Consider the following 25,511-nt stretch of genomic DNA (forward strand, 5'->3'; position numbering starts at 1 on the left):
CTTAAAAGTATGGATATGTTGAAATAAAAGTTACAATATAAATATAAGTTTTGAATCTTTGTCTTTTAAGTAAATTATCATATTGTATGCAATAGTTTGCTTGAATGATAGAATAACCGAAAAAATCGATTAAAATCGATTGTGAACAACGATTAATCGATTCTTATAATTACAAAAATTACGATTAATCGAAAAATCGAAAATCGATTTTTTGAATTCCGTTTCCATCCTTAATAGATACTTCACTACTCACTAGCCTCATTCTCTTGCTCCCACTGCTTATACTCGACTCCCATTCCGACTTCCCTTGCGCATGCGTAGCCCGTTCTCGTAAGTACTTCTTTAAAGAATTACTTGTAAACACATTAATATACATTTCGTAAACTACTCATTGCAAATTATCAAGAACGTCAAAGTAATAACGTCCGTAATTGATAGTAGATATAATTTATTTAATAACTAAATTTAAAGTCACCAAAGATATAATGTCAAACATAAACATTTTTAAATTAGTAATTATAGATAACAGTAAATTGTATGAATATACATTTTAAAAAATAATACGATTTAAAATTATTACTAAATGAACGCAGTTATCGATTTCAACGGTTACTTAACCTCAGAAAATGAATATATTATAAGAGAATATTCACTGTTAATAGTAACCGAGTCGGGAAAAATAATTAAAAACAGCTTAGAAGTATCAAAACTATCCCTACTAAGAAAAACAATGAATAAAATAACAAAACTAAATTACAATGAACGTTACGAAACATATGGAATACTCGAGACTTCTGGATCTGATGAAATCCATCGTATTCGTAAAAACATTACAGCAGTATTAAAATTTGTAAATTATATCTTTGTACTTAATGAAAATAAGTTAAACCAATTAATCGATTTCATCAAAACAAAGAAAATAAATGAAAAAAAGTTCATTTGTTGCGATGATTTAGGTTATTTAGTTAAACCAAAAAACTTACCATACTGTAAGTTTCATGATCATCCTAGTGACAATAATTGTGTTATCGATGATGTTAAAAGTATGTTAACCTGGTTAACAAGTAACAAGTTTCTGTATTCGGTAAATAGAAAAAAAATACACGCTGTTGTAGATTTCGTAGGTTATGATATGCCTCATAACGCTTACGTAGTTAAAGAAATTAGTATACATATAATGAATCACAAGGGAAACCTATATAAAACATATTATGGAATTGTTGAACCTCCGTGTGATTTTGAAAAACTACCAGCTAATTATCAATTAGCGTACGGTTACTTTTATGATATTTACGGGATAAAATGGTCCAGGGAAACTATAGATGTTAATGAATTCAAAATAAATTTATCTAAATATTTTGGTAACACAACTTATATTTACGTGAGAAATTCAAATCAAAAAAAGTTATTGAAAGATTCGATTGGCGACTTTAATTGTACCATTATTTGTTTAAATAAATTTGGTTACAATGTGCCGCTTAAATTGTTAACTAAATGTAAAAATCATGAAAAACCAAATATGAATAATTGTGCGCGTGATAATTCATGGAACATGATGACTTGGTTACAAAAAACTAAAATTTATAAACCAAAAATGCGTACTGATACATTAAAGGCAGCTTTTGATAAACATTTTAATAAATAAATAAAAGAATAATTATACAAAATTTTTTTTTTCCGGAAGAGTAGATGATTTGGAGGGTAAAATATATAATTATGGGCATAATGAGGCACTGATTGTGTAAGTTGATTAATAAGTTGATGAGTCATTTTTAAAAATACGAACTGAAAGTCATTTCGATATTACGAGGTCGTGAGTTCAAATCCTGAATGACGTAATTTTTTTCTAATTCTTTACTTTTCTACTCTAATATAGTAATCAAATCTTCTAATATTTTACGACTTAATTATGGGAAATTATTCAAGAACTATAGATAACAACATGAAGGATTAATGATTAACCTAAGTAATCCCACAGAAAATTTTGAAGTGACCAAACACTTCTTGTAAAATATCATAACTTTTGTACCGATACTAATAGAAGACGATCGATTATATTGACCTAAAAGTTCAAGTATTTATAGATTGGACTCTTTGAAAAATCAAAAAATGAATGAAAGTATCGAAAGTACACAACGTCCCCCGGTCAGATATCTAGTGATAGATTTCAACGGTTACATAACTCGAGAAAATAAATTCAATATAAAAGAATATTCATTATATTTTCTGAACACAAAAGGAGACGTAGTAAGCAACAGTTTCGAGGTTGAAAAACCCAGAATCGATGATTTTCGTTTCGTCGATGAAATTACTCATACAAATTATTCTAAATTTTACGAAAAATACGGAATCAATTGGAACACTGGCACATCAAGTATCCAAGAAATTAAAAAGGCGTTAAAATATTTTGTACGTCGATCATCTAAAGTTTTCGTAGCTAGTGACAATCAGAAAAATTCGCTAATTAGTTATTTGTATCAAACGAATGATAATCAGATAACAGAAAAAATAATAAGTCTTTGGGAAAATTTTGATTACAAAATGGAATTCAAAAATTCGACTTACTGTCGTAATCATGAATCACCATCGCATAATAATTGTGCCAATGATAACGTTTTAGATATGATGAAATATATAACAGATATCAAATTATATCGTCCAAGTTTATTACGAAGAACACACGTTGTAATTGATTTTAGTTATACTAAAAAATTCAATCATTGGATTTGGTTGAAAGAATTGTCAGTTTGTGAAATCGATTATAAAGGTAACATTCAATTCCGTAAATTACATGTATTATTACCATCTGGTAAATTCAAAAAAAAACTTCCCAATTATGAAAACTATTACAATAATTATGGCATAAAATGGGAAGCGGGCAACTCAAACACGACGACGGCTTATCACTATCTAAAGTTTAGCGCAAAGTCCGCTTTAAATATTTATGTTAAGAATGCAAGTCAAAAAAAAAATATTATTGACTATTATCGATGAAGTTAATCGAAGTATGGTTATTAGTTTAGATGAATTAGGTTATGAAGCCGGTAGTGCAGAAGCAATGTCTACCGAGTGCAAGTGGCATGATAATAAGTCAATGAATAATTGCGCTAATGATAATGTCAAATTAATGACTGATTGGTTATTAGAAACCAAATTATATAATCCTCAGATACGTAATAATTTAACGGACCATCGAATGTATCACGATGACGATATACGTGAAGAAGAACGTGTTGAGTCGGATAATTGGCGTGATAAAATGATCCCATACATAGCTCGATATGATAAAGTTTATGGAAACCCCAAATGACATAGTCAGTCCTCAGAAAAAACGTTTACAAGTTGATCTTATAGATGTTATATTTAATATAGTATCCGGACATGGATATTGAAATTGCAAATGATGAAAATGATCAACGATTCTGAGAATGATTAACTAGATTATTAAAAAAAAATATATTACTGATTTTCACAATGAACATTTCGATATTGATTTTAAAGAATTTATTGAAAAATTAATTTTTCGTGGATTTTATTTTTTTGTAATAAACAATTGCACTATCAAGCTGTCTAGTACCGCAGCCATCAATTTCACTCATGGATAAGTTTAAATTTATCGCAATTTGTATAAAATACGATTAGACCCCTTTCTGGTCGATGCTACCTTCACTTCAGCCGCTAGTCAACTGGGCAGTGGATACTTCACTAGCCACACTCGCTTACTCCTACTTCACCTACTCAGCTCCCCTCCCAATTTGCCTTGCGCATGCGCTGTCCTTTTTTGAATACGCTTTCAAATAGTTATTCGATCTGAGTATAAAATACTGATATTTATTGTTTCATTCATTACTTATTACTGATAATGAAATAGATGAAATTTATTATGTGGACAATTAATAGTTAGCATAAATAATTTAATTACAAATTTAAAAATTACTATTGATTTATAATAAAACATTGAAATTCATAAATAGATAGATATAGAAGACAACTGATTTAATTAATTTTAAATGATCAACAAATTTAAGATTAATCTCTAAATTACGGGCAGAAAAAAATACTAAAAGGAATTCATAAAAATGGACATGATTATCGATTTTAACGGTTTTCTTATAGACGATTGGTTCCAAATAAGAGAATATGCTTTATATTCATTTGATAATGAAACTGGTTTGAAATCGGGCAATCAATATCACGAAGTAGCGAAACTATCTTTGGGATACAAAAACATGAGTGAAAATGTGCAAGAAAATTATCAAGACTACTTTGAAATATATGGAATCGCGGGGAATACCGGTACCAAACACGATCGATTTGTAACACAGCAATTAACTGAACTAGTTTCTGAAGCCAAACATATTTTCGTACACGATAAGAGACAAGAAAAATTATTTAAAAAGTACCTTAACCTCAATGAAGATATTAATCAATATCATTTTATTTGTCTAGAGAATTTAGGATTTCTAGTTGAACCCAGAAGGTCAACCACGTGTTCTTATCATAGTTTTGGATACAAAAATAATTGCGCGAAAGATAATCTTGACGTAATGTTCGAATGGTTAATAGAGTCGAAATTTTACGATGATCATTATCGTAGCAAATTGCATATGGTTGTCGATTTTACAGTCTATAACATGCCCTATCGTACATTCACGATAAAAGAATTTTCATGTCGCTTTATGGATGAAAATGGCAAAGAAACCGGCAGTGATCTTCAACTAGTAAAATCTCCATTTGACGATTATCATTCTATGCCAGAGCCTTATAAAACTAGTTATAGTAATTTTTATGAACACTATAGCATACCATGGGAGTTCGGTACTTGTGAATTCAATGCCTCACGTAAAATAATTAAAAAGTATTTCAAAGATGCAGCTTATGTTTACGTTAAAAATTACAACAAAAAAAAATTATTAATGAGTTACATAAAAGACTTATTCGCATGTAATTGTAATTTGAAAATAATTTGTTTGGACGAATTCGGCTATAATTTACCCCCAGTACTGGTAACTGAATGCACATATCACGTTAATAAGGAGAGTTATTGTGCTTTAAAAAATGCATATGCTATGACAAAGTGGCTACAAGAAAAACAAATGTACATCGAAATAAACCGCAATAAGTATTCAAGTGATATTTATTACTATGTTCAGACTAAAAAAATTAGGGAGTATGGTTATTATGATTAGTGATTAATTTTCAATGATTATATTAAATTAAGTGAATTACTAAACCACAAAAAATTTTTTTAAATAAATTTTCAGTTATTATTAGGTGTACAACAACTGGCCAAACACACAGATATAAGAGAAGTTTGGAAAGAATCCGCCTCTCTTTACTAGCATGAAGTGTAGCGAAGTCCGCTACAGAGTTTCAGCTCCGTCTGTACAAATATAAGGTGTAGTCCAGGCGAAGTGTTGTGGCCTAACAGTGTAAGACACCAGTTTCGACTGGACTATTCAGGGAGTCTGAGATCTTAGATGCAGGGTTCATGAGTTCGAGTCTCAGCAAAATCAGGCTTGCTCTACCATGCCCCGTCCCTGCTTCGGGAAGTCGTGTTAGGTACTCGACTAGGCTTTAGCGCGTTAGAAATTCATGAGAACAATATAAAATAACGACAGTACCTGGCGTATCGCCCAATACGGATGATTGCCGATAACGAAAAAAAAAATCTGGGCATCGGTTGGCCCTGCAGGCCAGCCCCCAAACTTCCCGCTGTTTTCAAGCTCTTTGAGCTCGTAAACGTTGTTGTGAATACATTTTCGAGCTCTTCGAGCTCAAAATTACGGTTGTATTCCATTGCTTTCGAATAAACCGTTTTTTACCAATTCTTTCTCCCACGATATCCCGCGAACGAATTAACCGATTGAGACAGTTGAGGTGGCAATCGAAAGCTTTCATCGAGTTCTAGAGCTGATTAGATTTTTAAATTGATTGATTCGATAGTTTCTATCAAGATCGGGAAATATTTGTGTTGAGTAAATTTATTTCCAACGCAAGATAATATACGTGCGGTCAAAAACATACAGCTACTTTTTAATAATTTTCAATTTTTAAACGGTTCGGAAGTATCTTTTCTGGAAGCAAATAATATTTACAATATTTCTATAAGTTTTCCTTGTAAAGGGGACTATGAAGGACAAAAACCGTTTATATTGTATGGAGTAATTTCTAGTCAAAGCAAATATATTAGAGATCGAAAATATACAAGGCCAATTTAAAAAAATTTTAAATTATAAAGGGTTCAGAGGAATTATTTCCGGAAACAAATAATTTCTAATAAATTAAGGGACATTTTTCTCGGGAACTTGGACAACAAAAAATTAGAATGTTACATTTTCAAAAATATCCTAACGTTTCGTTGGTTTTTTTCCAACTTCTTCAGGAGATCTAAAACATAATTACATTATAGTAATTAGTTATAAATCATACATAAAGTTCTATCCAAATACATTAAATTATTCATTATAAACAATATACAAAATATAAACATAACGTGAAATTACTTTTTGAGGTTAACATCCTCGTTGTAAACACTGGCCCATGATACCAGGTCAATTAGTTATAAAACAAGATCAAAAGCTAACGAAAAATTAACTACTAATATCACTCCAATATAATTATTAGTTGTTGTAATAAATATTTAACAATATAATTTCTAATTATTATCTATGTCATCTATACTAATCGTTGAATCAACTTGATTGATCAATTGGAAAATAGATAATTGACATAAACATCTACATGGCAATTTCCGCAATGACTGAAAATTTATTGTCAAGCATTGAAACTTTTTCAACATTTCTTATAGAAGTTTTGTTGTAAAAATAAATATAATTACCTACAATGGACGTAATTATCGATTTCAATGGTTACTTTCTTCCCGATAACAAATTTAACGTAAAGGAATATTCTTTGTTTCACATTGACAGAAATACATGTCACATTACTTCCAATGATCATAATGTCTTGAAACCAGAATTTCGATGGGAAGAATTGGAAAGCAGGAACAAAAAAATGTATCAGTTAAAATATTACAAAAATCACGGTATCCACTGGGACACGGGTTCCAAATCACATCGCAGTATTTCAATAAGTATAAATACGCAACTGTCACTCGCTCATCATGTGTATGTTCGTACTTCTAAGCAAAGACAATTATTGATACATCATATCATTTCAGACTTGAATAAAAATAAAATTAATAATATAAAATGTTTAGATTATCTGGGATATACAATAAAACGTGAAAAATCAACAATCTGTAAATATCATGACCAACCAAAAAGGTACAATTGCGCACATGATAATCTTGTGGCTATGACTGATTGGTTAAAAACATCAAATTTATATAAGAGTGATTATCGATCCAAAATGCATATTATCATTGATTTTATTGGTTATCTAAAGCCAGATAATATATTTGCAATAAAAGAATTTTATATGGAAGCGTTAAATGAATTTTTCATGACAACAAACACTTTTTACTCATTACTAAAACATCCGATTGATTTTAAGAAATTACCGATATATTATCAAATTTGTTATGAATCTTTTTACGATCAATATGGTATTCATTGGAATTCCGGTGTCGATCGTTATCGAGATTTTAAAATGAAGTTACGTAATTACGTTGTCAACTCGACGTTCATATATGTAAGAAATTCACAAATAAAGAATTTATTAAAAAATATTATTGGTAGTGATTATAACATTATTTGTTTAGATAAATTTGGTTACAATATACCACCAAAAATGTCAACTGAATGTTCCAGCCACGATAGGGAAGATAAAAATAATTGCGCTCGCGATAATTCGAAGAGTATGAAAAATTGGTTAGAGTTAACCAATATGTACAAAGCTTCGTTACGTTATGACTATGTGGATAGATTGTCAAATAAAGTGAGGGATTATGTACAGAAAATAAAAATAATAAATTAACTTGTATATAAAGTTTAAACATTTTCAATCATCTGTCGAAAGCTCAGAGCTGTAATTAGAAATTTAATAAAATTTTTATCGTTTTTTTTAATGTGAAATCTTCGATAATTTGCTGAGATCCGTAGATACCTTTGGGATCACCGTAGATCATAAAACCATCGTACATTCGAAATCAGTGAACTTCTGAGATCTATTTCTTATTTTCGATCTCGTAGATCTAAACTGTTTTTCCCGAAGATCGTAAGCTAGTTGTGTAATATATTATTACTTTTTCAGTGAAACCGATTCAATGAGACAAACAAATTACTTAGGGAATAAAATATTTGCAAAATTAACTTTTAGACAAATAATTTAATGGCCAAAGATTTATAATAAAATATGAAAATTCCAATGTAAATATTTATAGACAACTGATTATATAAATATAATTTAATAAAAAAGTAGTAAAATAATGAACGCTATTATAGATTTCAATGGTTACTTTATGCAAAATAAATTTAAAGTAAAAGAGTACTCCTTATATTTGATTCATGCAGAATCATGTAATGTAATTCAAAATAATTTCGAAGTATCAACAGCTCCCTGTAGTTGGGATGAACTAGACCCAGAAACTCAACAAAATTATCAACGTTATCAGCTAAAATTTGGAATCGACTGGGATACCGGTTCTCAAGACTACAAAATAAATTCTAAAGTTCTAAATGCATATTTGAAACGCAGTAATAACATTTTTATCAGTGATAAAGATAAAAAAAAAATTATTGCTAGACTATATTAGAAATGATATTGAAGATAATAAAAAATATAAATTCATTTATTTAGATGATTTAGGATATTTTGCGGAGTCTAAACGACCTACAACTTGCAGTCACCATAAGTCTCGAAAAAATATTTGTGCTAATGATGATGTTTTGAAAATGTTGAATTGGGTAAAAAATTCAAAATTTTATGCAGAAATTTATCGTGCAAAAATCCATACGATTGTAGATTTTGTAGGTTATGATTTACCCCATGACGTGTATGGAATAAAAGAATTTTCTGCTTATTCACTTAATGTTAATGGTAATTTATCTGACAGTAATTATAAGATTGTTGGGCCGCCTTTTGAAAATTTTGAACAATTGCCATTAGCCTACAAATTTTCTTATGATTATTTTTACGATATGTACGGGATTGATTGGACTGCTGGTACTTGCGTTTATAAAAAATTAAAAGAAGAATTAAAAAATTATTTTAAATTTACGACGTACGTTTACGTTAGAAATTCACAGCAGAAAAATTTATTGAGAAAATTAATTGGCGATCTTAATTGTACATTTGTTTGCTTAAATAAATTTGGCTACAATGTACCACTGACAATGATTACTAAATGCAAAAGTCATGACAATCCCCATAGAAATATATGTGCACGTGATATTTCGCGGAGTATGACAAAGTGGTTACAAGAAAATATAATGTATAAATTGAAAATACGTAATGAATATTTGAATATAAATTTAAATTTTGGTGATATATATAAACGGAAGAAGTATAATTTTTAATATGAAAGAAGGTAAAAGATCTACTACCTGATCAAGGAACTAGTACTCGATCACTTCCATGCATTTGTTTATCTATATTTAGTAAAATTTGATATATATACACTCATGCCATAAATTAAAGGAACAGAAAAATTTTAGAAATTTTTTTTGTGATTTTTGCAAGGCTGTAACTTCGTGAAAAATAATCGTATCGAAAAAAAAAAAAAGGCATATTGTAGCTTGAAATCTCTAGTTTCGACGCATTTTCATCAAATTAGGACACGGCTGTTCGTACACAGACTTTTTCATGTCACGTGTTTTAAAACAATTTCGTGACTACTATATACATTCGTTGAATTATCTGAGTTTTCGTTGTTGGATAGATTAATTAAATCGTGCATCAATGCCGTTCTGAGTATTGTATTTTTCAGTGTCGCACAGCAGACAATTTCTTTTTAGTGTCGCCCAGCAGACAATTTTTTTTAGTGTCGCACAGCAGACAATTTTTTTTAGTGTCGCACAGCAGACAATTTCTTTTCAGTGTCGCACAGCTGACAATTTATTTTTAGTCGCACAGCAGACTATTTTTTTTGGTGTCGCACAGCAGACAATTTATTTTTAGTCGCACAGCAGACTATTTTTTTTGTTGTCGCACAGCAGACAAAAGCTTTTCAGTCGCACAGCAGACTATTTTTCAGTGTTGCAAAGCAGACCATTTCTTTTTAATTGCACAGTAAGTTTGAAAAGATTTTTTTCTGTTCATGAAACTCTTTATAATAAAGAGAAGTAGTAATATTTTAATAAAAAATTGCAACTTAATTGAAAATTTTTTTCGATGATTATAATTATTATTTAAAATAAAGTCTCCCTTTTTTATGAAGTCACTTTGAATTTAGCTACCTTATTATCATGACCAAAATCTCTGGACTACAAATGCAAATTCAATGAATCAGCGACGCATGTGTAAATTAATGCAACGTTCACCTATATATTACCGATTGTTGGTTTTATAATTTGTCAAAAAGCAAATGGCGTCCTGTGTTCCTCAATAGTATTTGATTATGGTGGTCATAAACAAACGCATTTGAATCCACAGTTACATTTCTCTCAAGTAATTATCGACCGTTCTCAAAAACAATCTCTACTATTATCAAAAGAACAAAAAATCTCGACACTGAATATATTTGGAATGAGTAGTACTATCAATCCAACAAATTTCATGTTGGTTTCAATATATAAATACGTTGATTATTTTTTATTAATTAAAATGAAATAAACAATAAACATAAATTGAGTGGTGAGAACTAGTAGTCAAGAACTAGAAATATATATAACCTCACCCGATTTAGGGTTTACTTTGGTGATATAATAATTCGCAAAAATCAGACATTTGTTGAATAAAGTATAGTACATTGCACTTGGGCTGTCATTATTCGTCAAACACGATGTTCTTAACACTTGTCTCCGATATACACTAAGCACTCACTGGCGCTTGTGCATGTGCAATTGGGCACCTACGACTCGTGTTAAAAACATTTTTTTTTCCGTATAAAGACTCACCTACTCCACAAACTATGCAATGTACTAGTATACATCTGGTGAGATCGAAAATTATATTGTCGTGTATTGGCAACACTTGAGTATAATAACAATTCCACAAGATGTATAAGATATTATCCGTTCACTTCAGTTTACTTTATAGGTAACTATTTGTCAATTATTAAATGCGTCACATTAATGTCATTGCTAATTGAAAATCTTCTAATAAATCTTACTGCAACTAACTCATTCACTAAAGACTTATCATAAAAGATTGCATCAAACAAACTTACAATTATAGAAGATAACTAAATTGTTAAAAATTTACAATGAACGCGATCATCGATTTCAACGGTTACTTTCTTTCCAATAATAAATATGAAATAAAAGAATACTCATTATACTTAATTCGCGATGGAACCAATGAAGTAGTCCTCAATAACCTTGAAGTATCGAAACCTCTAATGAAATGGAAGGAACTATCTCGAGCAACCCAAAAAAATTATCAAGAATATTATGATAAATTTGGAATCGGTTGGAAAACTGGCACTCGCGATAGTGAATCGATTATCAACAATTTATGGCACAAGTTACCTGACGTAAAAGTAATTTACGTTATCAACAAATTGAAACATGACTTGTTAGCGAATTACCTGAACGAGGATCTAAAATTCAAATTCATTTATTTAACCGATTTGGGTTTTAAATTCAGATTAAAAATGTCAACTCAGTGTCATTATCATGATCAAAAATTTAAAAATAATTGCGCAAATGATAATGTTTTAAGAATGCTGAGTTGGATAACAGAAGCAAAGATCGATAGCAACATTAGCCCTTCAAAAAAAGAAAACATTGTTATAGATTTTAATGGTTACTTTCTATCTGACAATAAATATATAATAAAAGAATACTCATTGTATGTATTTAATGATGAAAAAGAGGTAATTTCAACTATGTTTGAAGTATCAACAGCTCCAAGTACATATGAGAAATTAGATAAAACGGCCCAAGATAATTATAAACTATATTTTGAAAAATTTGGAATCGATTGGGAAACCGGAACTCTTGATAACGAAACAATCAGAAATGATTTTAAGAATATTTTACGTAACTCTAACAAAATTTATATAAGTGACAAAAATAAACATAAATTACTGATAAATTATCTTAAAAAGGATCTTAAATCCGAAGTTATCTATTTGACTGATTTGGGCTTCAAACTCAAACCTAAAATGTCAACAAATTGTCATTATCATAAACAAGCATTCAAAAATAATTGTGCTAATGACAATGTTTTGAAAATGCTAAATTGGTTGATCGAAAAAAAACCAACGATTAGCCGTCAAGTTAAAGTTCCAAAAAAGCATATTGTTGTTGATTTCAGCGGTTACAACTTGCCAAATAACGTCTACGCAATTAAAGAATTAAGTGCATTTGTTGCAAACAAAAGTGAGGGGGATCCAGACAATTTGTATCTGATAGTTAAACCTCCGTTTACAGATGTCGCACAATTACCGCTGAATTTTATGCGTGTGTACAGTAGATTTTATGTTAATTATGGTATCAATTGGCAAACTGGTACAACCGATTATGAAAAAGTTTCGGTAATTTTGACAGATTATTGTAAAAGAGCGACGCATATTTATGTAAGAAATTTGTCAAAGCAAAAATTATTGGAGAAGTTTATTGGTGAGAGTTATAATATTATTTGTTTGGAAGATTTAGGTTTCAGAGTTAGACCGAAAGATATTACTAACTGTCCTTATCATGATAAAAAAGATAGTATTTGTGCATTTGATAACTCTATCATTATGTTAAAGTGGCTTCGGCGGTACAAAACTAATCGTAGAACATTAAATAGTAATGATATTAATAATAATAATAATAATAATAATAATAATAATAATAATAATAATAATAATAATAATAATAATAATAATAATAATAATGATAATAATGATAATGATAATGATAATAATAATAATAATAATAATAACATTATTATTAGTAGTACTAATGCCAATAGTCATATTAATGGTGATAAAGTTGGTATGGTTAATAAAAATAAAAACAGTATTTTCAATAAATTGAAACGAAAAATTGAAGATAAAGTTCGAGAAAAATTAAATAAGCAAAATTTTATGAGAAGAATAAGATTATAATTGATTAATAAGTTTGCTATAAAATTTTAGTTTAAAATGATAGAATTTATAATTTATCTGAGAATATTGAGTAATTTAAAGAAAAAATTTTTTTGCATAAAAAATTCTAAATTTAAAAACAAATAAATTGTTAGATTCAAGTAAATGCTAGCTACACAGAAAAAAAATGAATGTTCTTTCAATGTTCATGTAGGGGAAATTCCGATGTTGCCATAATGAAAATCCCTGTCAGAGTAGGAATAATCCATCTAACTTGCTAACTACTCATAAAGAATACGTTAGAATTCCTGTTCTTTTGTTTTCGATCTCTATGCATCTATTACTAGACTCATTACTCATAATCTATGTTTAAATAACCTAAGTCTTTACAGAGACAATGAATAATCAACATAATAACTATCATTCCAAATGTCACAACGACCAATATTTTACAGACAAACTTTACAATAAATATATCGATATCTATAGAAGACAGTCATATTATTTAAAAATGAATCATTACAAAAATCACATTGTCGTCGACTTCAATGGTTATAATCTGACAAATCACACGTACGCGATAAAAGAATTCAGTGCCATCGTTGCCGGAAAAAACAGTACTGCTGATAAAAATAATTTAAAGCTGCTCGTCAAGCCGCCTTACGAGTTCGAACATTTACCCCAAGAATATAAAGATAAATATAGTAAATTCTATCAAAAATATGGAATTCATTGGGAAGCCGGTACGACGAATCATGATGATGCGACAAAAATTTTGAATAATTATTTTGAAACAGCGAAGCATATTTACGTTAATAATACGTACAAAAAAAAATTATTGGAACTATTTATAGGCGAACGTGATGATATTGAATGCCTAGAAAATTTGGGTTTTAAAATTGCCCTTAAAAAATCAACGGATTGTCATCATCATAATAAGTCAAATAGTAATTGTGCTATTGACAATTCACAAATTATGTTACGCTGGTTAAAACGTTACGTTGCTGATGGCAAAACTTTGAGTATTAATAAGAAAAAGTCAATTGGCCGATTGCCAGAAAATCGTATATTAATTCCGGTCAAAATCAAAGGACGGATATTCAATGCGCTGTTGGATACGGGTTCAACTGTCACGTGCGTTAGGGAACTATATGAGGATTGGATCGAAACAACCGGAATGTCGAGTTCAGATCGAAGATTGGCAATTGGGGCAGATGGACATGTTATGAAAATTAAGTCCTCGGTAATTTTACCGCTGGTTGTTAATGATGAATTGATAGAGCTAGATGTCAGAGTTGTTCCAAAGCTTGGGTATGAAATTATTTTGGGTATAGACGCTGTCTTAGCTTTTGGAATCGGTTTAGATGGTTCCAGTTGTAGCTGGTGGACCGAACGGGGCTCGGGAATATTTAATTGGAATTAAGACAAAAAAATTAACGTGGATTTGTAGGAATTTTTATTATTGATAAGCATTTAAAATTTGAAATTTGAGAAATTGATAAGAAAATTTTTGACTCTTTTATTTTTGAGAAAATTGATCAATTACTTAGAACTTCTATGCATTAGTTTAAATAATTATAGGTCTATTTATTGTCTGATCAATAAATCGATTTAAAATTAGGGTGGGAATTCAAAATTCAATACATCGATTCATTTAATTTGAACCATCGTTTTATCAAGTTCGATACATGGATATAAAATTTTGTATAAATATACATTCAAAATTTAAGACACCGATTTTAAATTCGATATACTAGATTCGATCTATCGATTGCTTATGCTCCAAATTACGATTTAAAATTGTGAGCTATCGACTTATTGAATTGAAATTCCAGAAAATTGAGAATAAACAAAATTTAAAAGATAGTTTTTTTTTTTTTTTTATTACTTATTTAGTAGTAATTAAACATTTAATTTATTACAATTACAATAATATTGATTGATTAATATATTTCAATTAATTAATATAATTAAATTGACATGATGCAAGCAGTTATTGACTTCTGTGGATACAAAATTCCAGATGATAAATTTGGTGTAAAAGAATTTAGTATTTACTACATAAATAAAGATAATAAAATTATTCGTAAAATATTTAATGTCGTACAACCACCATGTGAATGGCACAATTTACAACAGGTAACTAAAAATGAATATAAAAAGTTTTACGAAATATATGGTATTAATTTTAAAGCAGGTTCTTACAAGTACAATTTATCTATTTTTGGTTTGAATAAATATTTAAGAACTATGAAATGTATATACGTCAGTGATTTAGGGAAAAAAGATATATTGTTAAAGTATGTTCTTTATAGGAGAAAAAAAAATATCATTTGTATGAATGATTTGGGGTATGTTATTAACCAAGAAATGAAAACTAAATGCAGCAATCATGAAAATCCGGATAAAAATAATTGTGTCAATGATAATGCTTTAGCTATGACTGATTGGCTTTTGAAATCGAAATTGAACGTTTGTAGTAATGTCAGTAGTGATAATGATGACAATGGCCAAACTGAAGAACCTCGAAATGCAAAACCTCCAAATAAAGAACCACCAAATGAAAAACCACAAAATGAAGAACCTCAAAATGAAAAGTCTCAAAATGAAGAACTTCATAATAAAGAACCTCAAAATGAAGAACCTCAAAAAGAAGGACCTCAAAATGAAAAGCCTCAAAATAAAGAACTTCAAAATAAAGAACCGCAAAATGAAAAACTTCAAAATGAAGAACTTCAAAATAAAGAACCGCAAAATGAAAAACTTCAAAATGAAGAATCTCAAAAAAAAGAACCTCAAAATGAAAAACCTCAAAATGAAGAATCTCAAAATGAACAAGAAATAGCGATGGAAGAATAAATTTACAATTACAGGGGTTATCAGATATTTTCGGCTGAGTTTTTTTCGGAAACAAAATCTCTAAAGACAAAATACCGACCGCACATTGATGCACTACTGTCTAATCTAGCGAAGTGCGCTTAAATTGTTTGACAATATTCGTTTGTTTAAGAGAAAAACTCGGCCAAAGTTTCCAATTACTGCACAAGTGCAACAAAGATAGTATCGTTCGTGGACTTAAGTGTAATAGAGAGAGAAGTACGAACCCCTGATAATTTACTTATGAAATTGATGAAAAATTTACTAATTATAATTTTTTTTTTTTAATTGAAACTATAGTCGTCTCATAGAAAGTTTGGGATTTTTGTCCTACCACAATTAACCCTTCTTTACTACGATATTGGGTTTTGCGCATGCGCATCATATCTTTTTCAGGATATTATAATAGAGGAGAAAAGAATAACGGTGCGAAAAAATCCCAAGCTTTCTCCGGGACGACTATAAAATGGCCGTGGAAATAATTTTATTAAGAAATATGAACAGAAATGCACATAGAAAAAGAGATAGGGATATACGGATAGTAACTGTTTCCTATTGTATATTATTTAATACACACTTTCAGTTCAATTTTTTATTTTTACAAAATAAAAATTGTTAAACCGTATAATGGAATGTATTACTCCACGTTTAGTAATAATTTAATATTTTCTTTGTAGAATTTGCTGTTCGATCAACCCGTCAGCACTCCCGTGATTTTTAGTGTCTCGCTTGCGCGACAGTGACATCCTATAAGTTGAATAGTGTCCTGTGAGCAAAATGCTCATAACGGGAGTGCTGGCGGGTTAATAAAGAATACAAAAATAGTAATGAAAGTTATAATATAGCAATTTTCCAGATAAACATATAGTATAAATACCATTTTGTGATTAATACTACATATTTGGTAATAAATATTGAAAATAATGCAAATATTGATTTGCGCTAGTATTTTTTTAATAAAATATATTTAACATTATAATGTTTTTGAGACTTACTTTTTCGGTGGAGAAATAAAATTTTTTTTATTATTTTTCTATTTTGCATCAGTTCTTTTTCAAAAATATTAAAAGCCCTTATCTCTGTAGATCGGAATCTCGAAAACTATTGATCAAAGCTTGATCAAACATACATGAAAATTATTCCTTACACCCTAACCTATAATTGGAACCCAATCCCGTTCTTCAATCTCAATTTTCCTAGAAGTAATGAATTTTAACTTTCGACTTTCCTAAAAAGCTACTTTTATCTCTATGGATCTATATTATTATCATTATTTTTTACTATCTTAAGGTAGTACTACCGTTACCACAGGTGTCAAATTAGTGCTATGTGTAATTTGGCTAGAGTAGTATTTTCATTTGGCAACGCCGCATAAAAACTTAAGAGACAGAAATACATTCTGTTTCACTCAACATATGAGTTTATGCGCGGAAATCTATTGCGCATACATTTGTTTATTTTTACACTAATTATCACTTGCGTATGTTTATTATCAAAAATGTCGGAGTTAAATTTAATAAACTGCACAAAAAAAGTATTTCGTTGGAAAGGTAAAAGAGTTACCGAAAAGGTATATAAAAAAAATCTGAAACAAGTCACACTGATATTCTCACATACCGCATTGGTGCATGTTTGAATTTCGCGCGCGTCCTAACCTCTTCTGCGGCGTTGCCACATTTAAGTCGACTAGTACTTTTTTCTCAATCATTTATTAATTGTTCTTATCACAGGCTCTGAGTTTATGGTTTTATTTGCACATAATATTCAATAAATTTTTCTCTTTCTATTGATACCAAAATTATAGAAATCTCAACGTCCAGTTTTGTGAAATAAAATAAAGTCTGTGATTTCCCATAAGGATCAATATTAAACGCAAAAATTTATAAATATTAATATCTTTTTTTCAGTGCTCTGTAGGCCTCCAAAAATTTAATTGCGTAATTATGATATTATAAAGTACCAATATGCCAAGTTTCATTAAATTCTGAACGTCAATTCTAAAACCGGTAGTACTACCTTAAGACCATGGAGTCGAAACTAGAAGTGGGTAGTTCCGGACCTGTATAGTTCCATGAACTATGTCTTTTGTCGGATACGTATCCGATCGTTCCTCAAAATTCACTTTAGTATACTCACTAGTTCCTTTTTGTCCGCCACTGCCGTCATTACCAGCAAGCAGTAAAGCAGCAGAATAATTTTTGATTGGTGATTTTTTATGGAACTTTGAGTTGAATACCAATCATAATTCATTTTCTATTAAGTATAAAATAATATAGTTCGCCGTGAATGCGTCTTCAACACAGGTCGCATAGCTTAATGTTGTGTATTGGCAGGGTGCGGAGTATAGGGTGGGGACAATCGAAACTATTGAAGCGCCTGCAGTGGAGGAAATACGCGTTAAATCGCACTTGTCTTGTGAATAGTTAAATGAAAGCAGTGTTAAAAAATAAGAACAAGTAGTTGTTGTGTAGTAAATTGCAAAACTACTGACAGAAATAGTAATTGCAAGTTTTATACATTTCCATCTACGATGTTCATCTTTGGCTAAAAATTATTACGGGGAATTCGTTAAATTACAAATTTTTAACACAAAGTATTTTTAATTATTGAGTTTTTAAATTTTAAATTACGAATAATTGAAATCATTTTAATTTCTTTACTTAATGCAAATTAATAATTTTAACTTTGGAAAAATTATAATTATAATTATTTTAACTCATTTGTTATTATGACTATTATTGTTGTTATTATTATTATTACAAGCTAACCTTATGTCGTTCAAAATAATATTTATTTTGTATTTATTAAAATTTTTTATACTTATTTTTTTCAGTACAATCTACTCTATATTTTTCCACCTTTCATATGTGGTATCACACATATATTTCGCAATGTTTAAAAATTTTAATTATTTGTTTATAAAAACTTTCCGTATTCTCTCTGTGCTTTTTGAGAATGATTTAATGCGGTCGACAGATGTCGTTTTCGTCGCACACCCTGCCAATACTAGAATATTTTGTATGTCTACGTTCTAAATACTGAACCTTCATGAGAATTAAGAACATTAAATAGTTCCACGGATATGATTCCAGGAACAAGTTCCTTTTCACTCCGGAAACGTTCCAGGTTCAATCCGGAATGTTTCCGGAACTACCCACCTTTAGTCGAAACTCCTTGCAGTCTTTCAAAGATACAGACAATATTGGCAAGGTGCGCGACGGAAACGACATCTGTCGACCGCATTAAATCATCCTCTAAAAGCGCAGAGATAATACGGCAAATTGATATAAACAAATAATTAAAATTTATAAAAATCGTGAAATATATGTGCAATACCACACTTGAAAGGTGGAAAAAAATAAATAGGATTGTATTAAAAAAGTAAGTATAAAAAATTTAAATAAATATTAAATAAGTATCCTTTCGCACTGCATAAGGTTAGCTTCTGATAATAATAATAACAACAACAACAATAATAGTCATAATAACGAAAGAGTTCAAATAATTATAATTATTTTAAATTTGAAAACATTAATTTGCATTAAGTAAAGAAATCAAAATGATTTCAATTATTTGTAATTTTAAATTTTGAAACTCTAGAATTTAAAAAACTTTGTGTTAAAAATTTTTAACAACTATTTGTTCTCATTTTTTAACACTGCTTTCATATAACAATTCACAACATAAGTGCGATTTAACGCGTGTTTCGTCCACTGCGGGCGCTGTAGTAGATTCGGTAGTCCCTACCCTATACCCCACACCTTGCCAATACATAAGTATAATATACTGTGTTTAAACTAAACACACTTAGTTATCACCCATTCGACATATTAACGAGAATAACACATTCGCCAAAATTTTGAAACGTAGACTGCGACGTACAATTTTCAGGTAACCGATTCCAGGTTCTTACAGCACTAACTATAAACGATTTATCATACTTAGCTGTTCGACAATAAGGTAGCTAAAGGAAATCGTGACGTAAATAGAGACCAATATCTCGAAAACTTTTGATCAGAATTCATTGAAACACAAATGAAAATTATTCCTTGGACCCTTATCTCTTAAACCTTATAATGAGTTTTAATCTCAATAACTTTTTTAGTAATTAATTTTCAAAGTTTCTTTATCCCATAAGCTTATCATAGATTAAATTTTTCCAGATAATTAAAAAATGATTAAATAAATTTTCAAATAATTCACAGTCGATTTTAAATTAAATAAAGAATTTTAAAAAAACCATGCACAAAAAAAAACGTATAATAAAAAACTTACCGATACTCGATTGCGACTCTGAGTGCCTGAGATCCATGGTCGTGACATTTTCGACTTCTGTCGTTCTGCTCAACTTGAAATTAATTTTATCACCATCGCCCTCAGCATCTCCATTACCATTTTCATCAGCTTTATCATCAGGGGTCATCAGTTCGTCAGTCTGTATAACTAACAAACTCTTGCAAGCAGGACAAGTTGGTTTCAAATCTACCATCCCAATTCCCACGACATAATCCGGGTCCTGGGAGAAATGAGTCGAGCATTTCATGCACTTGAAAATTTTAAGCACAATCGGTCGCTTTTTTATTTTTCCCGCCATTAGTCTAACTATTTTCAAAGCATCCTCTCCATCGGCGTAGTACATCCGTGACTGGCGATCGCGTCTCGTAGTATCAAATATAAAATCAACGCTCGTCGTTTCACCCCTGCCCATAATACACGATAAAACAGTTTCTATCGACCATCGATACTTTATTTTACCAGTTATCGAGTCACGTTCAATAACATCATCATTTGTTATCACCAAAAATATTTCTTCTTCCGGATTTTTCTTACTGACAATAAATAAATCACCGATTTCTTCATCTGGATCATAAACTTCTTCTTTCTGCTCAACAAATTCATTGTTGTCTTCTTGAAAATCATCATCTTGCTCTTCAGTTTCATCCTTCTGATCTCCAACTCCGTCTCTTTGTTCTTCAACTCGATCATTTGTCTCAACTAATCCATCCTCAGATATTTTTAAACTATCATCAACTCGACCGTTATCACATTCGATATTTTTTCCCTCCTCCAAATCGTTAAAGTCACGGGGCGTAGAAGCGACCGGATATTTATCCAATCCCATAATATCCTGAACAACAGAACCCGCATGACTTCTTAGCCAATCGCCGCCAAATTTTTCTCTCAATTCCAAAATTTTTTTCTTTGTTTCCAAATGATCCATCGAAGTTTCTAATACACTTTCCCTATCATTACTCCTTCCCCTGCCCTTGGCCTTTTCTTTAGCCTTTCCCTGGTCAATTTCATTACCATCAGCTCCAATAACCTCAAACTCATCGCTCAAATCATCAATATCAACTTCCTTTACAATAGTCCGCCTTTTTTTTTCGCTTTCCGCAACGCAAACAATTTCAGCAACACAGTCAATTTCAACCGGCAAACAAACGCGTTCATTTAATTTATTTTGCCCTCTTATTGTGTACGCCCTATTATCACTAACTAAATTTTTTTCTGATTTACTCAATGGAATTTCATCCAACGTAAATTTATTTTCAGCAAGAGCTGCATGTAAATAACGCAGTGTACTGGAACGATGTTTGTCGTGATAATATAGAGGATTGCCAATTAAATTTAACCATATTAAGCTCGTTATTGAAGAAATCGGCCATAAAACTGAATGATTTAGCAGACAATTATAAGAAATATCAAGTTCTGATAAACAATCGAGTTTTTCTAATCCGGATAAATCGTCGATATAATTATTTTTAAAAACAACAATCGTTATAGTTCGATATGAGGATCGATTAAAAGAGGGAATAGATTCTAATTTATTGTAACTTAAATTTATATATTTAAGGTTAGGGAGACAGTCTAATTCATTGGCGTTGCTGATAAAATTGTGGGAGAGATCTAGAGTTGAGAGCCAGGGCGCCAATTCGAGGGATTTGTCAAGGCGACCGAGATTGTTGTAAGGCAAGGAGAGACGTTTTAACGACGCCCATACAAAACCGACGCAGGCGTCTCCACCACAGGAACTTAGTAGGCGACCTACTGAACCGACTCCGCCATTTCCTGTGCAATAGATGCTTTCTAATTGGCCGCGGATACCCTGAATACCGCGAACGCTGTCGATAAAAACTTTTTGTAACTCTAGGAAACGCAAATGACGAAATTTGGTTATGTCGATCGTAACTGGATCGTTTATGTTGATGATTTTTAGCCATATTGTCTTCTGAACAAAGTCGTGGAGGAATTTTAGGTCGCGGAAGATTTCGATCTCGGAATTGTTACAGACTTGGAATGAACATTCAAAGTCTTTGGTGTCGTCGACGATAAGAGAAAATCCATTATTGAGATCGTGAAGAAGTTTTGTTGAGAGAGATAGCTTACTTGTGCCACTGAGTACTTGGTCACCATTTTTACGGAGGATCTTCGCGAGCTCGAGGATTTCGGGTTTGCTGGGCAGGCTGGATGACTGGATTGACATTCTCTGATGATTTTTTTTTATTCAAGTCTGAAACATAAACAAATGGATACTTATTAATATTTATAAATAATTTTTGGAAAATTATTACACTAAATAATTATTTTTTTTATAAAAATTTTGAAGATTAATCGTTAAAGATGATTTTAGTTGAAATATCCTTTAGAATGAGTACCCACATCAATAGTTTTGGACTAAGAAAGTTTAATCTTGAATTTTAATTTTTAGTGAAGATAAAATTGCGTTAATGCTTCCAAAATTGAAACCAATGCAAATTTTCAATATCAACAACTTATTCTCTATCAAATTTCCTCTTAAAAGAGTACCCACATCAATAGGTTTGGACTCAGAAATTTTAATCTTGAATTTTAATTTCTAGTAAAGATAAAAGTGCGTTAATGCTTCCAGAATTATAACCAATGCAAATTTCCAATATCGACACCTTATTCTCTACCAAATTTCCTCTCAAACGAGTACCCACATCAATAGGTTTGGACTAAGAAATTTTAATCTTGAATTTTAATTTTTAGTAAAGACGAAATTGCGTTAATGCTTCCGAAATTGAAACTAATGCAAATTCAAAATATCCGAACCTTGTTCTCTACCAAATTTCCTCTTAAACGAGTACCCACATCAATAGGTTTGGACTAAGAAATTTTAATCTTGAATTTTAATTTTTAGTAAAGACGAAATTGCGTTAATGCTTCCAGAATTAAAACCAATGCAAATTTTCAATATCAACAACTTATTCTCTATCAAATTTCCTCTTTAAAGAGTACCCACATCAATAGGTTTGGACTAAGAAATTTTAATCTTGAATATTACTTTTTAGTGAAAATAAAACTGCGTGAATGCTTCCAGATACCAATAAGAGAGACGACTGTCCTACGGTCACGTTGTACAATAATCCTCTTACTCCAGTAAGAGAGGTAAAGTATCTGGGAATGCATCTGGACAGGGGGTTGACATGGGCTAAGCACATTAAAACGAAAAGATAAGAACTCGAACTTAAAATGAGAAATATATATTGGCTCATTGGCAAAAAATCCCAACTATCACTTCACAACAAAGTAAACATATGCAAAATAATCATAAAGCCGATCTAGACTTACGGCATACAGCTATGGGGAACAGCCAGCAATTCCAATATTGAAATATTCCAGCGATTCCAGTCTAAAATACTAAGAACTATAGCTAACGCGCCATGGTTTGTGTCAAACAAGATAATTCACAGAGATCTCGGAATTCCAACTGAAAAATCTGAAATAAAACAATTCAGCATCAACTATAAGACTAGACTAATGTATCACCCCAACACTCTAGCAACAAACCTACTGAACGTCGAACAAATTAGCAGAAGATTGAAAAGATATAAACCGTCAGATCTGAAAAACCGTTTCAACTAATTAAATACCTCGCAAGCCATAGAGTTTACCTCTAAAAACTGTAATATATGTACCATAAAAATTACTCAATGTTAATTAACAGATTGTAGTTTAATTTAAAAAAAAAAAAAAATGCTTCCAGACTTAAAACCAATGCAAATTTTCAAGATCAACACCTTATTTTCTACCAAATTTCCTGTTAAATGAGTACCCACATCAATAGGTTTAGACTAAAAAATTTTAATCTTGAATTTTCATTGTTAGTGAAGATAAAATTGCGTGAATGCTTCCAAAATTAAAACCAATGCAAATTCAAAGTATCCGAACCTTATTCTCTGTCAAATTTCCTTTTAAATGAGTACCCACATCAATATACGTGAAAAAAAATTGTTTTTTCAAAATCCACACGACAAATTTTGAAAAAAATTTATAATCTAAACATATTGATGTGGGTACTCTTTTGAAAGGAAATTTGATAGAGAATAAGGTAGAGTACTCACTCTACGCGAAATTAAATCCTCCACTCACCTCCACAGTGTTTTTATCAGATTAAAAATTTTTTGGTCGAAAAAAAATTATTGTAACAAAAAATCTGAACCAATGAAATGATCACCTGGTAAACTGATGTAATCACAATAAAAGCAAACTAAAAACACGCGAAATATGTTAGCATTGTTAGTAGATGAATTAATATTTATTTTTGTGATAAAATAAATAACCTAAAAATTGAAAAAATTATAATTAATTTACCCGGAAAATTAATATTTTATTATCAATAAATTAACAGCTTGTAAATAATAAAATACTTACCTAAATAAATTTAACACATTATGTAATTAATAATTTAATTTTTTGGTTTATTATTTTTGGATATTACGTTGATATGATTTGGTTTGATAACAATATAATATTTATTATCTATAAATATTGACAGAGTAATAAAATAAGTTAACTAACTATTTATTGACAAACTGATGTTGATAAATCACTTCATTCTTGTAAATATAATTATTTAAAATGAATGTCTTTATTATAAATATTTTTTAAAAAACAGATGGATAAATTTGTCGTGTTATTACTAATGCAATAACACGACACATATCGTCAGTGGCGGTAATTATTTATAAATGTATGAGAGAATAAAATAGTTAAATTTATTTGTGTTGTGTGTTTATTATTGTGTGTATTAATAAGTAGCCAGTACAGTCTGCAATAAACGACATAGAGCATAAACTATTGTCAGTTTTTTGTGATTTTATAATTTCGATAGAAAAAGGTCTATTGCCAACTGTTATCTGCAGTATCCAAAGACGAAAAAGTAGAAACGAAATATATAAAAAATGGCGCGTTTTTTCAAATTCAAATGAGTAGTAAAATTAGATACGTTAACTCAAACGGCAAAAAAAAATAGTTGAGTTTTTGTTAAATTCTAGGCAAAAATTTGTTATCATGTAAATAATTGTTAATTTGAACTAGACAAAAATTAAACTATTTTTTTTTTGTGCCGCTTAGGAAATTATTTTTACGGTAAAATAAAAGAAATTAATTTTTTTCAGACGAATCACGAGCCCGATGGCGTGAAAAAAACGTTACCAATTTATTCCTCAGGCAATTTCTGACGAATATT

The 25,511-nt window shown here is 30.2% G+C and overlaps 6 protein-coding genes across 7 annotated transcripts in view; 4 read left to right on the forward strand and 2 right to left on the reverse strand.

Moving 5' to 3' along the window:
• The window catches only part of LOC130667653 (serine/threonine-protein kinase 11-interacting protein), a 45,271-nt gene extending 20,212 nt beyond the window's left edge, over positions 1-25,059 (reverse strand). Inside the window, 2 exon segments of the mRNA XM_057469408.1 lie at positions 20,294-22,529; positions 24,695-25,059. Coding sequence (XP_057325391.1) covers positions 20,294-22,502 — 2,209 coding nt within the window. The 5' untranslated portion in view covers positions 22,503-22,529; positions 24,695-25,059.
• Positions 1-25,511, reverse strand: part of LOC130667779 (uncharacterized) — a 140,564-nt gene that overhangs the window by 74,148 nt on the left and 40,905 nt on the right. The window lies entirely within an intron of this gene.
• Positions 535-1,661, forward strand: LOC130667735 (uncharacterized). The gene has a single exon (XM_057469561.1). It carries the CDS (start codon positions 584-586, stop codon positions 1,643-1,645), a length of 1,062 nt encoding a protein of 353 aa, XP_057325544.1. The 5' UTR covers positions 535-583; the 3' UTR covers positions 1,646-1,661.
• Positions 6,833-9,926, forward strand: LOC130667724 (uncharacterized). Of its 2 annotated transcripts, none has more exons than XM_057469541.1 (2): positions 6,833-7,656; positions 7,727-9,926. In XM_057469541.1, the coding sequence occupies exons 1-2, from the start codon at positions 6,847-6,849 to the stop codon at positions 7,826-7,828; spliced, it is 912 nt and encodes a 303-aa protein (XP_057325524.1). In that variant the 5' UTR covers positions 6,833-6,846; the 3' UTR covers positions 7,829-9,926. The 2 variants fall into 2 exon arrangements, with proteins under 2 accessions (XP_057325524.1, XP_057325533.1); XM_057469550.1 differs by having other exon boundaries at positions 6,994-7,130; positions 7,223-9,925.
• On the forward strand, positions 11,315-13,177 carry LOC130667669 (protein PFC0760c-like). Its single transcript, XM_057469433.1, has one exon. The coding sequence runs from the start codon at positions 11,330-11,332 to the stop codon at positions 13,160-13,162; it is 1,833 nt and encodes a 610-aa protein (XP_057325416.1). The 5' UTR covers positions 11,315-11,329; the 3' UTR covers positions 13,163-13,177.
• LOC130667752 (GATA zinc finger domain-containing protein 10) lies at positions 15,056-16,292 on the forward strand. Its single transcript, XM_057469583.1, has one exon. It carries the CDS (start codon positions 15,122-15,124, stop codon positions 15,998-16,000), a length of 879 nt encoding a protein of 292 aa, XP_057325566.1. The 5' UTR covers positions 15,056-15,121; the 3' UTR covers positions 16,001-16,292.

The sequence above is a fragment of the Microplitis mediator genome, chromosome 1 (assembly GCF_029852145.1).
Source record: "Microplitis mediator isolate UGA2020A chromosome 1, iyMicMedi2.1, whole genome shotgun sequence".
Classification (NCBI taxonomy): Eukaryota; Metazoa; Arthropoda; class Insecta; order Hymenoptera; family Braconidae; genus Microplitis; species Microplitis mediator.